The 19,425-nt window shown below is 41.6% G+C and overlaps 1 protein-coding gene across 1 annotated transcript in view; it reads left to right on the forward strand.

Annotated features, from left to right (window-relative positions):
* Nucleotides 1-1,545: 1,545 nt before the first annotated feature.
* The window catches only part of saraf (store-operated calcium entry-associated regulatory factor), a 31,024-nt gene continuing 13,144 nt past the window's right edge, over nucleotides 1,546-19,425 (forward strand). Inside the window, exons 1-3 of the mRNA XM_059970120.1 lie at nucleotides 1,546-1,694; nucleotides 2,734-2,912; nucleotides 6,162-6,558. Of these exons, the coding sequence (XP_059826103.1) occupies nucleotides 1,583-1,694; nucleotides 2,734-2,912; nucleotides 6,162-6,558 (688 nt within the window). The 5' untranslated portion in view covers nucleotides 1,546-1,582. The remainder of the gene's footprint in view (nucleotides 1,695-2,733; nucleotides 2,913-6,161; nucleotides 6,559-19,425) is intronic.

Below are 19,425 nucleotides of genomic sequence, written 5' to 3' on the forward strand. Positions count from 1 at the left end.
ACTGATTGTGGATGATTAGCCATGATCACATTGAATGGCGGTGCAGGCTCAAAGGGCCGAATGGCCTACTCCTGCACCTATTGTCTATTGTCTAAAATGATCCTCTCACTATAACATGTAATTTTCTGTTTTGAGCCAAATCTGCATTCATTCATACACCTTACCCTGAATCCCTATCTCCTATAGTTTGATTATTCACCTCTCATTGTATTATTAAGAAGTTAGCATCTCGGAGGTCTCTTGTGACCCTGGCTATTTTTTGTAAGGGTCATAGCAGCCAAGAGCTTGAGACTAAGTATAGAAACACAAATGTCTTCTCATGAGATAAGCTGAGCGGGTGACATCATCCTTGATATGCGATCTGCACTTAACTTCTGTCTTGCTTAGAGTAACTTGAATCATTGCTTGACTAATTGCTGTGAGAAACCTATTTTGCCTTGTATCCCTTATGGCACCTGCAAGATAAGCATTAAAAAGAGTGGCTATTTTCAAGGGCCGGAGGCTTTGAATGGTAAGCCGGTGCCTGTCTGTATCCAGACATAGTAGCAATTAAAACTGTTATATGAACAATTTATGATTGATGAAGTTAACAATACTCATCTGTACAGAAACTAAGGGGGTGAACCCACATGTACCTGTGTGCATGACTGCATGATATAAAAAGAACCATATTTGCTTCAGGAGGGAGAGACCCTCAAAGCAGCCTCTGAGAGAGAGTGCCTAAGCGGGGTTCTCTTAGGTAACTTGCTAATAAAGAGTTAAAGTTACTTTCACCAAAGTACGTGGTGTCTTTGTATCAAGTAGATCGAAAGAAGTTTACAACATCATGGGGAAACTTGTCTAAAGCATTCTGAAAGTCCAAGTAAATGAAGTCAACTGTCCTATTGTCATAAATTTTAGTTGACTCTAAATAGATCTCCAGCCTCCAGCATGGTTCCCCTTTCTGAACCCACACTGGTTCTCTGCTAACATGCCTGTTCTTATCAGCTGCTTTTCCACTCATTCTTCATTATTGTTTCCATTACCTTGGCTGAGATATATGTTAAATTTACTGCTCTATAGTTACCAGGGTCGGTGCGGTAATATACTGGGACAGTGTTAACCTATTTCCAATCTTTTGGGATTTCACCAGTATGTCCTTGTCTGCATAACTTAACAACCCATTTATTCTGAATACTGTTAACTTCCTCCTTGACTTTTTTGCATTTCTTATATAGCTGTATTTTCTTCAATAATTTTTATGTGTTTTATATACCTGGCATATGTTGTGAAATCGATTGTGATATGGCACTTTGCAATACAGTACATAATAATAAATCATTATTATTGCAAATTACGGTAAGAAGTAAATATATATTAAGTAAGTACTGCAAAAATATAGAAATTAAGGGGTTTATTCTCCATTCGGAAATCTGAGGGCTGAGGGGAAGAAGCTGTTGGGTGTGTGTCCTCAGGACTCCAGGACATTGACCGATATACCCCCTCCACCCTCCCCAGCTCACGTCAGCGGACTCAGCCTCTGGCAGGGGAGGAGCGACAATGACGTCACACCGCGGAAAGATGACGTCGCTGCATTGTTGTGATGGCCGGCCAGGCTGGGCGCATGCGCAGCGGCCAGACCGTGAAGATGGGCGGCCTGGGTGTCGCGGTGTTGTTGTGTTTCGGAGCTGTGGCCGGGGCGGCGACCGATTCCGGTAAGCGATGGCTACCTCGTTCAGCTCCTGTTTCTGGGCTCTTCACGGACTCCAGTTTGGGATGCTTCAGGTGCCGGGCTGTTGGGGATGGAAGGGTGCTGATCCCTGGGTGAGCGGCCAGAAGCCGTGGCTTTACCTCCGTGATTCCCCTGTCCATTCGTCCCTCCCTGCAAGCGGCCCAGCTGCTACACCTGCCCATTCACAGCCCCAAACTGTCCTTCCGGGTGAGCAACACTTCCCCTGCGAAGCTGCTGGCCTCGTCTGTTGTACCCGGTGCTCCCGATGCGGCCTTCTCTAAATTGGTGAGACCCAGTGTAGGATGGGGACACCACTTCGACGAGCTCCTCCGTTCCATCCACCAAAATCGGAATTTCCTGGTGGCCAAACATTTTAATTGCTGCCCATGGTCTGCTCTTCTGCCACGATGAGGCCACTGTCAGGGTGGAGGAGCAAGACCTTATATTCCCTCTAACATCAAATTCTCCTTCCGGTATTTTTTTCCCTCTTTTCACCTCCCCCTTTCCTCTTCTGTTCCCCACTCTAGACTCTCTTTCCCTTATTTATATCTTTCTTGCTTCTCTAAGAGAGACTATACGTTGGCATTTATTACAACCTCGCTGACTCCAACAGCTACCTAAAATACATATTTTTCCAGCCTGTCTTTTATAAGAAACCCGTTTCTTTCTCTCAATTTCTGTCATCTGTTGTCAGGGTAAAGCTTTCCACTCCAGGACATTGGAGATGACCTCCTTCATCAGAAAATGGGTTTTCCCCAGCACTGTGATTGATGGGAGTCCTTGCAGACACCTGTGTACCCACACTTTCTTACCCCACCTTCCTGAGAAAGAACAGGGGTAGGATTTCCCCGGTATTTGCCTTTCACTACATCGGCCTATCAATCTCATCTTCCCTATTGGTATCACAACCCCCCCCCCCATCGACCCCTCCCTCCATCTGTCCCTTTCTCTTCCCTCCACCTCTCATTGTCAACTCACAAGGGAACTTTGAGATTAAATGGCAATATTTATCTTTTTCACAGAAAGGGTCCTCCTTCGAGAAGTCCAAACTCTGACACTATACAGTGGACGATATACACGTGGCCGGAGAACGAGCCCGGTGCCCCAGCTGTATTGTGTTGGTGGCACAGCTGGCTGCAATTCCTTTGTTCCGCAGATTGTGCAGTGTTATAATAAAGGCTGGGATGGCTATGATGTGCAGGTAGGTAAATGAATGGTATATGCACACTTTGAACTAAAACAGGAGACAGAACTTGTAACTTCTTCAAGATGTTGGAGGAACCTAGTAGTTCTGGCACAGATGAAGGATCTTGACTTGAGACATTGCCATTTCATTTCCCACCCCCTGCTGAGTTCCTCCAGTGTCTGGCTTGTTCGGTGTAGTTTCCCAACCACTTGTTCTGAATATAGTAACCAAACTACAGTTGTTCCTATAATATCTTGATCATATAGCCATATAAACCATATAACAATCACAGCATGGAAACAGGCCATCTCTGCCCTCCTAGTCCGTGCCGAACTCTTAATCTCACCTAGTCCCACCTACCCGCACTCAGCCCATAACCCTCCACTCCTTTCCTGTCCATATGCCTATCCAATTTTACCTTAAATGACACAACTGAACTGGCCTCTACTACTTCTACAGGAAGCTCATTCCACACAGCTATCACTCTCTGAGTAAAGAAATACCCCCTCGTGTTTCCCTAACTTCTGCCCCCTAACTCTCAAATCATGTCCTCTCATTTGAATCTCCCCTACTCTCAATGGAAACAGCCTATTCACGTCAACTCTATCTATCCCTCTCAAAATTTTAAATACCTCGATCAAATCCCCCCTCAACCTTCTACACTCCAATGAATAGAGACCTAACTTGTTCAACCTTTCTCTGTAACTTAATTGCTGAAACCCAGGTAACGTCCCAGTAAATCGTCTCTGCACTCTCTCTAATTTATTGATACCTTTCCTATAATTCGGTGACCAGAACTGTACACAATATTCCAAATTTGGCCTTACCAATGCCTTGTACAATTTTAACATTACATCCCAACTTCTGTACTCAATGCTTTGATTTATAAAGGCCAACGTTCCAAAAGCCTTCTTCACCACCCTATCTACATGAGACTCCACCTTCAGGGAACTATGCACTGTTATTCCTAGATCTCTCTGTTCCTCTGCATTCCTCAATGCCCTACCATTTACCCTGTATGTTCTATTTGGATTATTCCTGCCAAAATGTAGAACCTCACACTTCTCAGCATTAAACTCCATCTGCCAACATTCAGCCCATTCTTCTAACTGGCATAAATCTCCCTGCAAGCTTTGAAAACCCACCTCATTATCCACAACACCTCCTACCTTAGTATCATCTGCATACTTACTAATCCAATTTACCACCCCATCATCCAGATCATTTATGTATATTACAAACAACATTGGGCCCAAAAAAGATCCCTGAGGCACCCCGCTAGTCACCGGCCTCCATCCCGATAAACAATTATCCACCACTGCTCTCTGGCATCTCCCTCTAGCCACTGTTGAATCCATTTTATTACTCCAGCATTAATACCTAACGACTGAACCTTCTTAACTAACCTTCCATGTGGAACTTTGTCAAAGGCTTTGCTGAAGTCCATATAGACTACATCCACTGCCTTACCCTCGTCAACATTCCTCGTAACTTCTTCAAAAAATTCAATAAGGTTTGTCAAACATGACCTTCCATGCACAAATCCATGCTGGCTACTCCTAATCAGATCCTGTCTATCCAGATAATTATTAATACTATCTCTAAGAATACTTTCCATTAATTTACCCACCACTGATGTCAAAGTGACAGGTCTATAATTGCTAGGCTTCCTTCTAGAACCCTTTTTAAACAATGGAACCACATGAGCAATACGCCAATCCTCCGGCACAATCCCCGTTTCTAATGATATCTTAAAGATCTCCGTCAGAGCTCCTGCTATCTCTACACAAACTTCCCTCAAGGTCCTGGGGAATATCCTGTCAGGACCCGGAGATTTATCCACTTTTAAATTTTTTTAAAGCGCCAGTACTTCCACCTCTTTAATTGTCATAGGTTCCATAACTTCCCTACTTGTTTCCCTTACCTTATACAATTCAATATCCTTCTCCTTAGCGAATACCAAAGAAAAGAAATTGTTCAAAATCTCCCCCATCTCTTTTAGCTCCACATGTAGCTGTCCACTCTGATTCTCTTAGGGACCAATTTTATCCCTCACTATCCTTTTGCTATTAATATAACTGTAGAAACCCTTTGGATTTATTTTCACCTTACTTGCCAAACTAACCTTGTATCTTCTTTTAGCTTTTCTAATCTCTTTCTTAAGATTCCTTTTACATTCTTTATATTCCTCGAGCAATTCCTTTACTCCATGCTGCCTATATCTACTGTAGACATCCCTCTTTTTCTGAACCAAATTTCTAATATCCCTTGAAAACCATGGTGCTTTCAAACCTTTAACCTTTCCTTTCAACCTAACAGGAACATAAAGATTCTGTACCCTCATAATTTCACCCTTAAATGACCTCCATTTCTCTATTACATCCTTCCCATAAAACAACTTGACCTAATCCACTCTCTCTAAATCCCTTCGCATCTCCTCAAAGTTAGCCTTTCTTCAATCAAAAATCTCAACTCTAGGTCCTGTCCTGTCCTTCTCCATAATTATATTGAAGTTAATGCTATTGTGATCACTGGACCCAAAGTGCTCCCCAACACATACATCTGTCAGCTGACCTATCGCATTCCCTAACAGGAGATCCAACACTGCCCCATCTCTAATCGGTACTTCTATGTATTGTTGCAAAAAACTATCCTGCACACATTTCACAAACTCTAAACCATCCAGCCCTTTTATAGAATGAGCTTCCTAGTCTACGTGTGGAAAATTAAAATCTCCCACAATCACCACCTTGTGTTTACTACAAATATCTGCTATCTCCTTATACATTTGCTCTTCCAACTCACGCTCCCCATTAGGTGGCCTATAATACACTCCTATCAGTGTTACTACACCTTTCCCATTCCTCAATTCCACCCAAATAGCCTCCCTAGAGGAGCTCTCTAATCTATCCTTCCAAAGCACCGCCATAAGATTTCTCGGACAAGCAATGCAACACCTCCTCCTCTGGCCCCTCCTACTCTATCACACCTGAAGCAACTAAATCATGTCGAACAAAAAAAAAGGCTGCAGATTCTTAGTTTAGAAAAGGTTTTTCAGCAACTTAAATTAAGTTGAAAAGTGGAGAAAGCACAAGACCTTGAATAACAAGTAGATGTGTCCTCATTTGAGAATCTCTGCGACAACAATGGTTCTATGACTGCTGTTAGACTGCTGAAGAATCTTTGTCACAAGCTGTGGTTTTAATAATTTATTTGTATGTATTGAAAAAAAATCCTAATTCTGTTTCTCCCTTTCCTACACAGTGGGAATGCAAGGCAGATATGGACATTGCTTATCGATTTGGAGCAGTTACAGTCAGTTGTGAAGGTTACAACTTCCCGGAAGATCCTTACATTTTGAGAGGATCTTGTGGTTTGGAATATGTTTTAGATCTTACTGAGGAAGGTCTTCGTAAACCAAAAGCAAATTCTGGATTCATTCATCAGCCGTCTAAGCATGAAAATTCCATGGTTTTCAGCAATTCATCCAATATTATAGTGATGCTCTTACTATTTGGCCTCGCCTATTTGATGTACGTGACGTGTTTGCGAAGCCGACAGAATGACAGCCAGTCTCGTCCACAATGTGACGAAGGTTTTCACAGCACGGCAGGTCCTTCAGCCTGGTCCCCGCCTCCTGGTTTTAAACCAGCCTACACAGGTGAGTCTACTAGGATTCTTTAGTAAGATACGATGAGGTGTACCAAGTAATGATGGATTTATCAGGTAAAATTGAGTAAGAATGTAAGAAATGGGGGCAAGAGTAGGTCACCTGGCCCATCAACCCTGCTCTGCCATTCAATAAGATGTTTGCTGATCTGACCATGGACTCGTCTCCACCTACCTGCCTTTTCCCCATAACCCTTAATTCTCCTCCTATGCAAAAATCTATCCAACCTTGTTAATATATTTACTGAAGTAGCTTCCAATGCTTCATTGGGCAAGCAATTCTACAAATACACCCACAAAATGTTGGTGGAACGCAGCAGGCCAGGCAGCATCTATAAGGAGAAGCACTGTCGAAGTTTTGGGTCGAGACCCTTCGTCAGGACTAACTGAAAGGAAAGATAGTAAGAGAGTTGAAAGTAGTGGGGGGAGGGGGAATGCGAAATGATAGGAGAAGACTGGAGGGGGTGGGATGAAGCGAAGAGCTGGAAAGGTGATTGGTGAAAGTGATACAGAGCTGGAGAAGGGAAACGATCATGGGACGGGAGGCCAAGGGAGAAAGAAAGAGGCAGGGGGGAGCACCAGAGGGAGATGGAGAACAGGCAGAGTGATGGGCAGAGAGAGAGAAAAAAACCAAACAACCAAATATGTTGGATGGGGTAAGAAGGGGAGGAGGGGCATTAACGGAACTTAGAGAAGTCAATGTTCATGCCATCAGGTTGGAGGCTACCCAGCCGGTATATAAGGAAATCGCGTAGGGAGCGATCCCTATGGAAAGCAGAAAGAGGGGGGAGGGAAAGATGTGCTTGGTAGTGGGATCCCGTTGGAGGTGGCGGAAGTTACGGAGAATTATATGTTGGACCTGGAGGCTGGTGAGGTGGTAGGTGAGGACAAGGGGAACCCTATCCCGAGTGGGGTGGCGGGCGGATGGGGTGAGGGCAGATGTGTGGGAATCTCTCCCATTTCCCACACATCTGCCCTCACCCTACGCAACTCCCTTGTCCACTCGTTCCCCACCATCCCTTCCCACCGATCTCCCTTCTGGCACTTATCCTTGTAAGCGGAACAAGTGCTACACCTGCCCTTACACTTCCTCCCTCACCACCATTCAGGGCCCCAGACAGTCCTTCCAGGTGAGGTGACACTTCACCTGTGAGTCAGCTGGTGTGGTATACTGCATCCGGTGCTCCCGGTGTAGCCTTTTATATATTGGTGAGACCCGACGCAGACTGGGAAACCGTTTTGCTGAACACCTACGCTCGGTCCGCCAGAGAAAGCAGGTTCGCCCAGTGGCCACACATTTTAATTCCATGTCCCATTCCCATTCTGATATGTCTATCCATGGCCTCCTCTACTGTCAAGATGAAGCCACACTCAGGTTGGAGGAACAACACCTTATATACTGGCTGGGTAGCCTCCAACCTGATGGCATGAACATTGACTTCTCTAACTTCCGTTAATGCCCCTCCTCCTCTTCTTACCCCATCCTTGACATATTTGGTTGTTTGGTTTTTTTCTCTCTCTCTGCCCATCACTCTGCCTGTTCTCCATCTCCCTCTGGTGCTCCCCTCCCCCTTTGTTTCTCCCGAGGCCTCCCATCCCATGATCCTTTCCCTTCTCCAGCTCTGTATCACTTTTGCCAATCACCTTTCCAGTTCTTAACTTCATCCCACCCCCTCCGGTCTTCTCCTATCATTTTGCATTTCACCCTCCTCCCACTACTTTCAAATCTCTTAGTATCTTTTCTTTCAGTTAGTCCTGATGAAGGGTCTCGGCCCGAAACGTTGACAGTGCTTCTCCTTATAGATGCTGCCTGGCCTGCTGTGTTCCACCAGCATTTCGTGTGTGTTGCTTGAATTTCCAGCATCTGCAGATTTTCTCGTGTTTGCTCCACAAATTCACCACTCTTTGGGAAAAGCAGTTCCTCATCTCCGTCCTCAATTTATTCCTCAATACAGGCAGTCCCCAGGTTATGTACGAGTTCTGTTCCTGAGTCCGTCTTTAAGTTGGATTTGTATGGAAGTTGGAACAAGTACATCTGGTATTATTTAGAGTCAGTTAGTCAAACGTTTGTCTTAGTATATAGTATATATTTTACCTTTCTATGCATGTGAAACACTTAGGAAACATGTCTTCCAATAATTAAACCACTGTGCTGCTTAGTAATAATTGTAGCTTTCATCAGGGCAGTGCCTTTCACATGCTCCATTATTCTCACTTTATCCTTTATCCTTTAAAATTGTTCCGATCGTTGACTGACTGTAGGCTAACACTTTTCCAATGACCGATGGCATTTCATCTCTTTCCAAACGCTTTATTATTTCCACTTTATATTCAATCGTGATTGCTTCCCATCAATGGAACAGAAACACTGCGGGCGGGTGGTCCCGAGCTGCACTGGCTCCTGAGGTCCACTGGGGCTTAAGGACCACTGCATTGAGACCGGCTAACTGGGACAAGTGGGGGCTGTGCTGGGTTTGGGTATTTGATCCTCCACAATATTCCGCGTGGGTATTTAAACTGGAGGCGGCAGTTTTTTTTAACCAAGTTGAGTTGCGTGCTCGACATCAACCCAGCACGGATGGTGTTGGAGTCACTGGATCGACATCATCCCGGCATGGGAGCGGTCTATCACTGGTCGAACTTGGGAACCTCCGTTCACCAGCCCAGCGCTGATCTCACTGCGCCACCGGCCAACTGGAAGGTGAATCTTACTAAGAGAAATTCAAGCCAAATACAAAGTTAAACACTCAACACGGTGTCAACGGCACCGACTTAAAATGGTGGACGGTGTCACGATCCGACTTAAAATGGTGGACGGCGTTCTCCTTCCTCGGTTCATAAGTACGAGTTGTCTGTAAGTTGGACGTTCATAACTCTGACTACCTGTACTATCTGAAGTAATTACTCATCCCTTTCCCCATACTTGTATTTTTTTTCTTTTTCTATTACTTTGATTTGTATCCTGTTATAGATTTTGTTTGCACCTCTCTGTAAGGTATTGCTATTTAATGACAGGTTAAACTTAATGTCTCCTAAACTGGCCAGGCAACATCTATAGGAAAAAGTACAGTTGAAGTTTCAGGCCGAGACCCTTTGTCCTAACGAAGGACCTCGGCGCAAAACATCGACAGTGCTTCTTCGTATAGATGCTGCCTGACCTGCTGCGTTCCACCAGCATTTTGTTTGTTGCTTGAATTTCCAGCGTCTGCAGATTTCCTTGTGTCTCCTAAACTGGTCCTTTTGTGATGATCAAGCATGTATACCTTCTAGCTGTTGATCTGCATCTAGGAAAACTTCTGTGTTTAATTAATTAAAACTCTTCATAATTTTGATCTCCATTGATGTGCAGTGATAACCCTTCATTTTCAGAATCATCCTTGTGAACCTCCTCTGAACCCTCTCCAATGCCAGCACATTTTTTCTTAGTTGAGGAGCCCAAAACTGTTCATAATATTCAAGGTAAGGCCTCAGCAATGCCTATTAAGCCTCAGTATCACATCCCTGCTGTTATATGATAGACCTCTTGAAATGAATGCTGATACTACATTTGCCTTCCTCACCATTGACTCAGCCTGCTTGTTATTCTTTAGGGTGTTCTGCACAAGGACTCCCAAGCCCTTTTGCATCTCAGACTTTTGGATTTTCTCCCTGTTTAGAAAATTATCTACACATTATTTTCTTCTACCAAAGTGCATGACTGTGCGTTTTCCAATATTGTATTTCATTTGTCACGTTCTTGCCCACTCTCCTAATCTGTCTAAGTCCTTCTGCAAGCTTCCTGCTTCCTCCACCAATCTTCATATCATCTGCAAACTTGGTAACAAAGCCATCTTATCCATCATCTAAATCAATGATATACAGCATAAAAAGAAGCGGTCCCAACACTGACCCCTGTAGAAAACTTCTAGTCATTGGTAACCAACCAGAAAAGGATTCTTTTATTCCCATTCATTGCCTCCTACCAATCAGCCAATGCTCTAACTATGCCAGTAACATCATGAGCTCTTAACGTGGTAAGCATCCTCATTTGTGGCACCTTGTCAAAGGCCTTCTGAAAGTCCAAGTATACAATATTCACTGCATCCCCATTATCTATCCCACTTGTAATCTCCTCAAAGAATTCTAATGGACATGAGGCAAGATTTTCCCTTAAGGAAACCATACCGACTTTGGCCTATCTTGTCCTGTGTTACCAAGTACTTCATGAACTCATCCTTAAGAATTGACTCCGACATCTTCCCAACCATTGAGGGTCAGGCTAACTGGTCTATAATTTCCTTTCTGTTGCCTCCCTCCTTTCCGAAAGAGTGGAATGACATTTATAATTTTCCAGTCCTTTGGAAGCATGCAGAGTGCAATGATTCTTGAAAGATCATTACTAATGCCTCCACAAACTCTTCCTCTTTCAGAACCCTAGGGTGCAGTTCATCTGGTCATGAAGGGAGAAGATGAAATATAAAAGCAAGCTATCAAATAATATCAAAGTAAAAGCTTTTAAAAGTATGTTAAAAGAGAAATGATAGTGGATATAGGACTGCTGGAAAATGAGGCAGGAGAAATAATGACAGGACATGGCTGATGAACTAAATGAGTATTTTGCATTAGTCTTCACTGTGAAGACATTAACAGTATGCCTTATGTTGTAGTGTGTGAAGAAAGAGAAGTGGGTGCAGTTACTATTACAAGAGAGAAGGTGCTCAAAAAAACTGAAAGACCTAAAGGTATATAACTCACTTGGACCAGATGAGCTGCACCCTGAGTTCTCAGAGGTAGCGTTAGAGATTGTGGAGGCATTAGAAATGATCTTTCAAAAATCATTGAACTCTGACTTGGCGCCAGAGGACTGGAAAATTGAAAATGCCACTCCACTCTTTAAGAAAGCCGAAAGGCAGCAGAAAAAAAATTATAGACCAGTTACTCTGCCCTTGTTGGGATGACATTAGTCAATTGTTAAGGATGAGGTTATGGAGTACTTGGTGACACAGGACAAGATGATACAAAGTCATCATGGTTTCCTTCAGGGAAAATCCTGTCTGATGAACCTGTTGAAATTCTTTGGAGATTTCAAGTAGGATAGATAAAGTGGATAAAGTTGTATATTTGGATTTTCAGAGGGCCTTTGACAAGGTCCAACACATGAGGCTGCTTACCGAGTTAAGGGCCCATGGTCTTACAGGAAAGTTACTGACATGCTTAGAGTATTGGCTGATTGGTAGGAGGCAGCAAGTGGGAATAAAAGGATCCTTTTCTGTTTGGCTGCCAGTGACTGGTGGTGTTCTGCAGGGGTTGGTGTTGGGACCACATTTTATGCTGTCTATTATTTAGATGATGGAATAGATGGCTTTGTTGACAAGTTTGCAGACGATACAAAAATTGGTGTAGGGGCAGGTAGTGTTGAGGAAAACAGGTAGGATGCAGAAGGACTTAAACAGATTTGGAGAATGGGCAAGAAGTTGCCAAATGAAATACAATGTTCGAAAATGCATGGTCATGCACTTTGGTACTGGAAGTAAATGTGCAGACTATTTTCTAAATGGGGAGAAAATACAGGAATCTGAGATGCAGAGGGTTTTGGGAGTCCTTGTGCAGAACACCCTGAAAGTTAACTTGCAGGTTTAGTCGGTGGTGAGGAAGGCAAATGCCATGTTAGCATTCATTTCAAGAGGTCTAGAATACAAGAGCAAGGATGTGATGCTGAGGCTTTATAAGGCACTGGTGAGGCCTCACCTTGAGTATTGTGAACAGTTTTGGGCCCCTCATCTTAGAAAAGATGTGCTGGTATTGGAGGGGGTCCAGAGGAAGTTCACAAGGATGATTCCAGAAATGAAAGGGTTATCAGACAAAGAACGTTTGATGGCACGGTCTGTACTTGCTGGAATTCAAAAGATGGGAGGGATCTCACTGAAACCTTTTGAATGTTGAAAGGGCTAGACAGAGTAGATGTGGAAAGGATGTTTCCCAAGGTGGGAGAGTCTCGGACAGATGAGCACTGCCTCAGGATAGAGGGATGCCCTTTCAAAGTAGATGCGGAGAAATTTCTTTTGCCAAAGGGTGGTGAACCTGTGGAAATTTGTTGCCACAAACAGCTGTAGAGCCAATATCGTTGAGTGTATTTAAGGCAGAGGTTGATAGGTTCTTGATTGGACATGACATCAAAGGTTACAGGGAGAAAGCTGGGAACTGGGGTCGAGGATCAGCCATGATTGAGTGGCAGAGCAGACTCAATTGTCCATATGGCCTGGTTCTGCTCCTATGTCTTATGGTCTGGGTGACTTATGCACTTTTGAGTCTTTCAGCTTTTTGAACATCATGTCCCTTGTAAATATTAGCTGCATTCATTTCTCTCCCCTCACATATTAGCACACTTGGTACACTGCTGGTGACTTCCACAGTGAATACTGATGCAAAATATTCATTTAGATCATCTGCCATCTCCATGTCCCCCATTATCTCTCTGGTCTCATTTTCTAGTGCTCCTATATCCACTCTCATCTCTTTTGTTTTTAATATATACTTGAACAAGCTTTTTTTATCCCCTTGAAATTGTTTGTTAGCTTGCTTTTATATTTCATCTTCTCCCTCTGAATGATTCTTTTAATTTGTTTCTGTAGGTTTTTAAAAGCTTTCAAATCCTCTATCTTATTTTTTCTTTGTTGTATGCTCTCTCTTTTGCTTTTACATTAACTTTGACTTCCCTTGTTGGCCACAGTTTTACTGGTTTGCTATTTGAGTATTTGTTTTTGGAATACATCTATCCTGCACCACCTTCACTTTTCCCAGATACTCAAGCCATTGCTGCTTTGCTGTCATCCTTGCCAGCATCTTCCAATTCACTTTGGTGAACTCCTCTCTCATACCACTGTAATTTCCTTTACTCCACTGAAATACTGCTATGTCAGACTTTTTCCCTATCAAATTTCAAGTTGAACTCAATCATATTGTGATCACTGGCTCTTAAATGTTCCTTTACCTTAAGCTCCCTAATCATCTCTGGTTCATCTTAATGACAAGCTGCTCTAAAAAGCCATCAACAAATTCACTCTCTTAAGATCCATTACCAAACTGATTTTCCCAATCTACCTCAATGATAAAATCTCCCATGACTACTATAACATTGCCCTTTTGACACACCTTTTCTATTTTCGGTTGTAATCTGTAGTCAATATCCAGCTGTTTGGAGGCCTATATATAACTGCCTAGAAAGTCCTTTTACCCTTGCAGTTTCTTAACTCAGCCCACAAGGATTCAACATCTTCCGATCCCATGTCACATCTTTCTGATGACTTGATGCCATTCTGTACCAGCAGAGCCACGTCACCCCCTGTGCCTACCTTCCTATCCCTTCAATATAATGTGCAACCTTAGACATTTAGCTTACAACTACAACCATCCTTCAGCCATGATTCAGTGATAGCCACAGCATCATACCTGACAATCTAAAAGTGCAACAAGATCATCCTTTTTTCCTATACTCTTTTGTATTGAAATATAATACTTTGAGTACTGTATTTGCTACTTTTTTGATTCTACATCCCTTATCCTATCATCTGCCTGCCCTTCCTGACAGTCTTACCTGCAACGCTCTTTTCTTTTTGCCATACATCCTATCTTGAGTCCTTCCACTCCAGTTTCCACCCCCTTGCCAAATTAGTTTAAGCCCTCCCCAATAACTCAAACAAGCCAGAGTCATTTATAAAAATCACAAAGAGAAAGAGTCCCAGAACACCAGTGGTCACTGACTTCCAGGCAGATGACCTTCCATCTACAACCACCCTCTGTGGCTAGGTCGATTTTATTTATTTAGTGATCTAGTGTGTAGACCCTTCCAGCCCTTCAAGCTGCTCCACCCTAACAATACCCGGCATCCCTGATTTAACCCTAACCTAATCTCAGAAAAATTTACAATGACCGATTAACCTACCCAGTACTTGTTTGGATTATGGGAGCAAACTGGATCACCCAGGGAACACCCATGCATTCCATAGGGAGTACGTACAGAGACTCCTTGCTGACAGCGCTGGGACTGAACTCTTAACACTGATGCCACGAGCTCTAATGGCATTGTGTTAACCACTATTCCACCATGACGCTCATTTTGAATTCACAGAGTTTGGTTTTCCTAGATGCCTCATGACTTCCTGTATGAGTCTGCCATGGGAAGTTTTGTCAAATGCTTTACTAAATCCATATATCCACTACTCTGCCTTCATTGATATGTTTCGTCATTTTCTCAAAGAAGTGAATTGGTATTGTGAGGCCCCTCACATAACTAGAAACAGAAAACAGAAAAAAATGAGAAAATGCTTGAAAACATTAAGCTGATCAACTTCAGCATTTTCTGCTGCTCATATTTCCAGCATCAGCAGTTCTCTCCCCTGCCCATTGTCTGACCTTTTCAGAATATGGTGACCACAATATGTACCTCGTAAGGGTGGATCAATCTTTTCTGTAAAAGCTGAATCAGTTCCTGAGATAACTGCTCAGATCTTTCAATTGCTGTCCACTTGGTGCTGTTCACTGCAGTTGCAAACTCTGCTAATAATCTGGGTAACTCAAAATTTGTACGTGGTATCCATTGGTCACCTTAAATGTTGTCAAATATATTACCACCATCCACTCAAGGTGCAAGAATGGTGAATAGGGGAGTGACGGGGCTTTGGAGGCAATGTAGGGAAGAAGCAAGCCAACTGCTGGAACTGATTGAAATCCTTTTACTACGTCGACTTCTCCTTCCCCACCTTACAATGCATGTGTGCGCTCACGTTGGAGAGAGGGGTGAGCAGTGGTGTTATTCAATTCCAGAGTGCTTTTGTGGATACTTTTTCCTGGTTTGATGTACCTCATTGAATGGTCTGTTCTGAATCCTTTATAATGTCGTCTAATAATCCCATTCAAGTTTTGGGGAGCGGGCTTCCGGTTAAGATAGCGGTAGCTTAAGTCGCTAAAGCTATTGCTCCGCTCCATTTCATATACCTGCATTTATTTCTTACTCTTCCTCCCACTATTGAAGTTGCTGGCTGCACAATGAGTGTATCTAAGCCTACTAAATCGGCAAAAAAAGACACTCCATCGGGAGCAACCTTGAGTGAAATTGTGTTGCTGTTAGAACAAACCCGACAAGATATGTTTTCTCAATTTAGTTTGTTGGAACTGAAACTGGATAAAATCAACTCTACACTGGAGAATCACGCTCAACGTCTATCACATGTTGAAGAAGTCACGGAGAAACTAGACCGTCGTTGTAAAGACCTGGAAAGAGTTTGCTCTACCCTAAAGGAGCATAATAGCAAGTTAACTCTTAAAGTTATGGACCTTGAAAGCAGGAGTAGACACCAAAATCTTCGAATTCTCGGCTTGCCAGAGACTGTTGAAGGGGGATCTCCTGTCGAATTTTTCTCAAACTTTCTATGTGAGATTTTTGGAAGCGAAATACTTTTCAGTCCTCCAGAGATTGATCGAGCGCACCATATCTTTACATCTCGCTCAGCGGATGGCCAGAGACCACGTCCAGTGATAATTCGCCTCCATCGTTACCAAATCAAGGATTTGCTAATTAAAGAAGCTCGCCGACGTAAAACGCTTCAATATAAAGGTCATGCTATCCGTTTAGTAGAGGACTATGCACCTCAAGTTATGAGTCAACGTGCTGAATACAGAGGAGTAATGAAGGTTCTCTACGATCATGGACTTCATCAGTTTCTCACCTATTCAGCCCGGCTCCGAATCAAGCTTAGGAATGGCGATTTTAAACGTTTTGATTAGCCTATCTGCTACTTCGAGTTCCTCAGATATGATATGATTTTTTTTTTTCTTTTCAGCCTTTTTCGTTTCTGTTTAGATGACTTTTTTTTTCTAATATTCTAATCTTTATTTCTATCTTTTTCATTATCCATTTAACTCAATATATTTCGATACGGGCATTTTCATTTTCCTTAAATGAGCTGACTGAAACTATGTAATTAGACACCTCTTAAAGGTCTTTGGAGACTTTATTTCAAAATGGAGTTGGTGTCGCATTTAAAAATTGATATCGATTCGTGAAGTGACGACGTCTTTGAATGGTTTTTTGTTTTTCTTTTCAGTCTCTAATTTCTATACATCTTGATTTTTAAAAAAATTTAAAATGTAGCTTGTCGCATCTATTTAATTAGTAGTTTAATTATGTTGCATTGTCCTATTGAAGTGTTTTTTTTCCATTTTCTCAATTTTAGTTTCTATCTTACGTAATTTTAGTCCTTTAAAGGTGATGATTATTTTTCTCTCCAGTTAGATTATTTTAACCTTAAGCAGCAGTTGATGATGTACCATTAAACTCAGTTTCGGGTTTGGATCAAATTCCTCTCGAATGGATTTTTCTTTGGTGGTTTTTTTCCTGTGTTTCAAGATGCTATTTGTGTTTTTTTTCTTATTTTTATGATTCGGTTGGATTAGTTACTTTGACGTTAAAGTTTTTTTTCTGTATAACTGAGTTTATAGATGATCTTTTTTTCAGTTTATCAACTCTAGCGGGAAGGTTGAGGTAAAGTTATTTTTAGACCATTATTGTACTTTAAGATTTACAAACTTTGAATGTATTGTTTTTTCTTGTTAAGGTAAATCTTTGTTTGTAACTCTTAAAGCTTTTTGTTGTTTATTTCCATTACTGTATCAACAGTTGGAGTGGAGATAATTAAGATATTACCTAATTGGAAGTCCAGTAGGGGGTTAGTTTTTCTCGAGGAGAGCTTGCTGCTTTATATTTGCAGCTTTCTTGTTGTAGGTTTAGAGGGTGTGGGTGGGAACTCCAATGCTAATATTATACATGGAATTTTGACATATTTGTACTATACAGGATGTAATTTCATCCTGTTTTTTTTCTTCTATACTTTTGCCCCAGAATTACATATAAATTTCTGATATGGTTTAATACCCGCTATCCTTTTTTTTCTTATGTTCAATGGTTAGTCCATTGAACTTTGCCAGCTGGAATGTTAAGGGTTTGAATCATCCGGTTAAAAGGGCGAGAGTGTTCGCACATCTTAAACAGCTTAGAGCAGAGGTAGTCCTTTTACAAGAAACACATATTCGTCACTCAGATAATTCTTGTCTTATGGCACGATGGGCAGGACAACACTTTCATTCAACTTTTCAAGCCAAGGCGAGGGGCGATTCAATTCTTACAAACAAAAATGTTTCTTTTGAGCTTCACAATAAGATATCTGATCCTAATGGTCGTTTTATTATTGTTTTGGGGAAACTTTATAATACATGGGTGGTCTTAGCCAACCTTTACGCTCCTAACTCGGATGATGTAGGGTTTTTTGACCGTTTTTTTTTCTTCATTGCCAGAACTAAGTTCATACTCTGTTATATTGGGTGGTGACTTTAACTGTTGGCTGGATCCAGTTTTGGACAGATCTTCTTCTATTCCTAGACAATTAAGTAAATCTGCTTTATTTATTCAATCTTTTCTTTCTAATCATGGAATATCTGATATTTGGCGTTTCTTTCATCCACATGAAAGAGATTACTCCTTTTTCTCACAAGTTCACCATACATTTACTAGAATCGACATTTTTTTAATTGATAATTGATCCCATCTGTCCGTTCTTTTGACTATAAGAGTATATTGATTTCAGATCATGCCCCACTTACATTGTCCATAGTTCTCCCTGGCCTCCCTCAAGTAAATAAACACTGGCGTTTTAATCCGAACTTGTTGTCGGATAACGCCTTTGTAAAATTTATGGAGGATCAGATAACTTTCTTTTTAAATACCAATGCACTACCTGAAACCTCTAATCAGGTGGTTTGGGACGCAATGAAAGCATGTCAAAGAGGTCAAGTAATTTCCTACACAGCAAATTTGAAAAGAAAGACTCACAAAGAACATTTAGAACTGATCAATCAGATTAAAGCTATAGACCAATTATACGTCCAGGTCAAGGATCCGGAGTTATATAAGAAAAGAATAGAACTTCAAACTAAATTTAATCTTATTTCTACTTATCCGATTGAACGCCAACTTTTGGGCAGTCGGAGTAAGTTCTATATTCACGGGGATAAATCTGGTAAGTCCTTAGTTAACCAACTTAGACGCTCTAAAGCAAAACAACACATCACTAAAATTCGAATGAGTAATGGGAATATTAGCGTGGACCAGTCTGAAATTAATGATGCATTCAGGAATTTTTACTCTCAACTTTACACCTTTGAATGAATCCTTTAATGGTAATACTACTGTTATGCAATTTTTAGATAGTTTAAATATTCCTAAACTTTCTTCTGATCTTAAACATAAATTGAATGAGCCATTATCCTTAGAGGAAATATCCTCTGCTATTTCTGCTTTGCAGCCTGGTAAATCTCCTGGTCCTGATGGGTTCTCTATAGAGTATTATAAATTATTTTCCTCATTGCTCTAATCCCAACTTAGTTTAATTTTTTCTGATTCTTTTAAACAAAATAAATTGCCTGCATCATTTGATGAGGCTTGTATCATTCTTTTAGTGAAAAAAGATAAGGATCCATTAGAATGTGCTTCATACAGGCCGATTTCTCTATTAAATGTAGATGCTAAAATTTTAACTAAAGTTTTGGCCCGTAGGCTGGAGACTATTTTACCCTTAATTATCTCTGAGGATCAATCTGGCTTTATTAAAAATCGCCTTCCCTTTTTCAACATTAGACGTCTTTTTAATATTCTATATTCATCTTAATCAGGGACCCCTGAATGTGTTATCTCTCTTGATGCCGAAAAGGCGTTTGATCGGGTGGAGTGGCACTATTTATTTGTGGTTTTAAAAAAATTTGATTTTGGATATAATTTTATTAAGTGGATTAAGTTACTATATTCCCATCCAATTGCTTCAGTTTTGAC

The sequence above is a fragment of the Hypanus sabinus genome, chromosome 5 (assembly GCF_030144855.1).
Source record: "Hypanus sabinus isolate sHypSab1 chromosome 5, sHypSab1.hap1, whole genome shotgun sequence".
Classification (NCBI taxonomy): domain Eukaryota; kingdom Metazoa; phylum Chordata; class Chondrichthyes; order Myliobatiformes; family Dasyatidae; genus Hypanus; species Hypanus sabinus.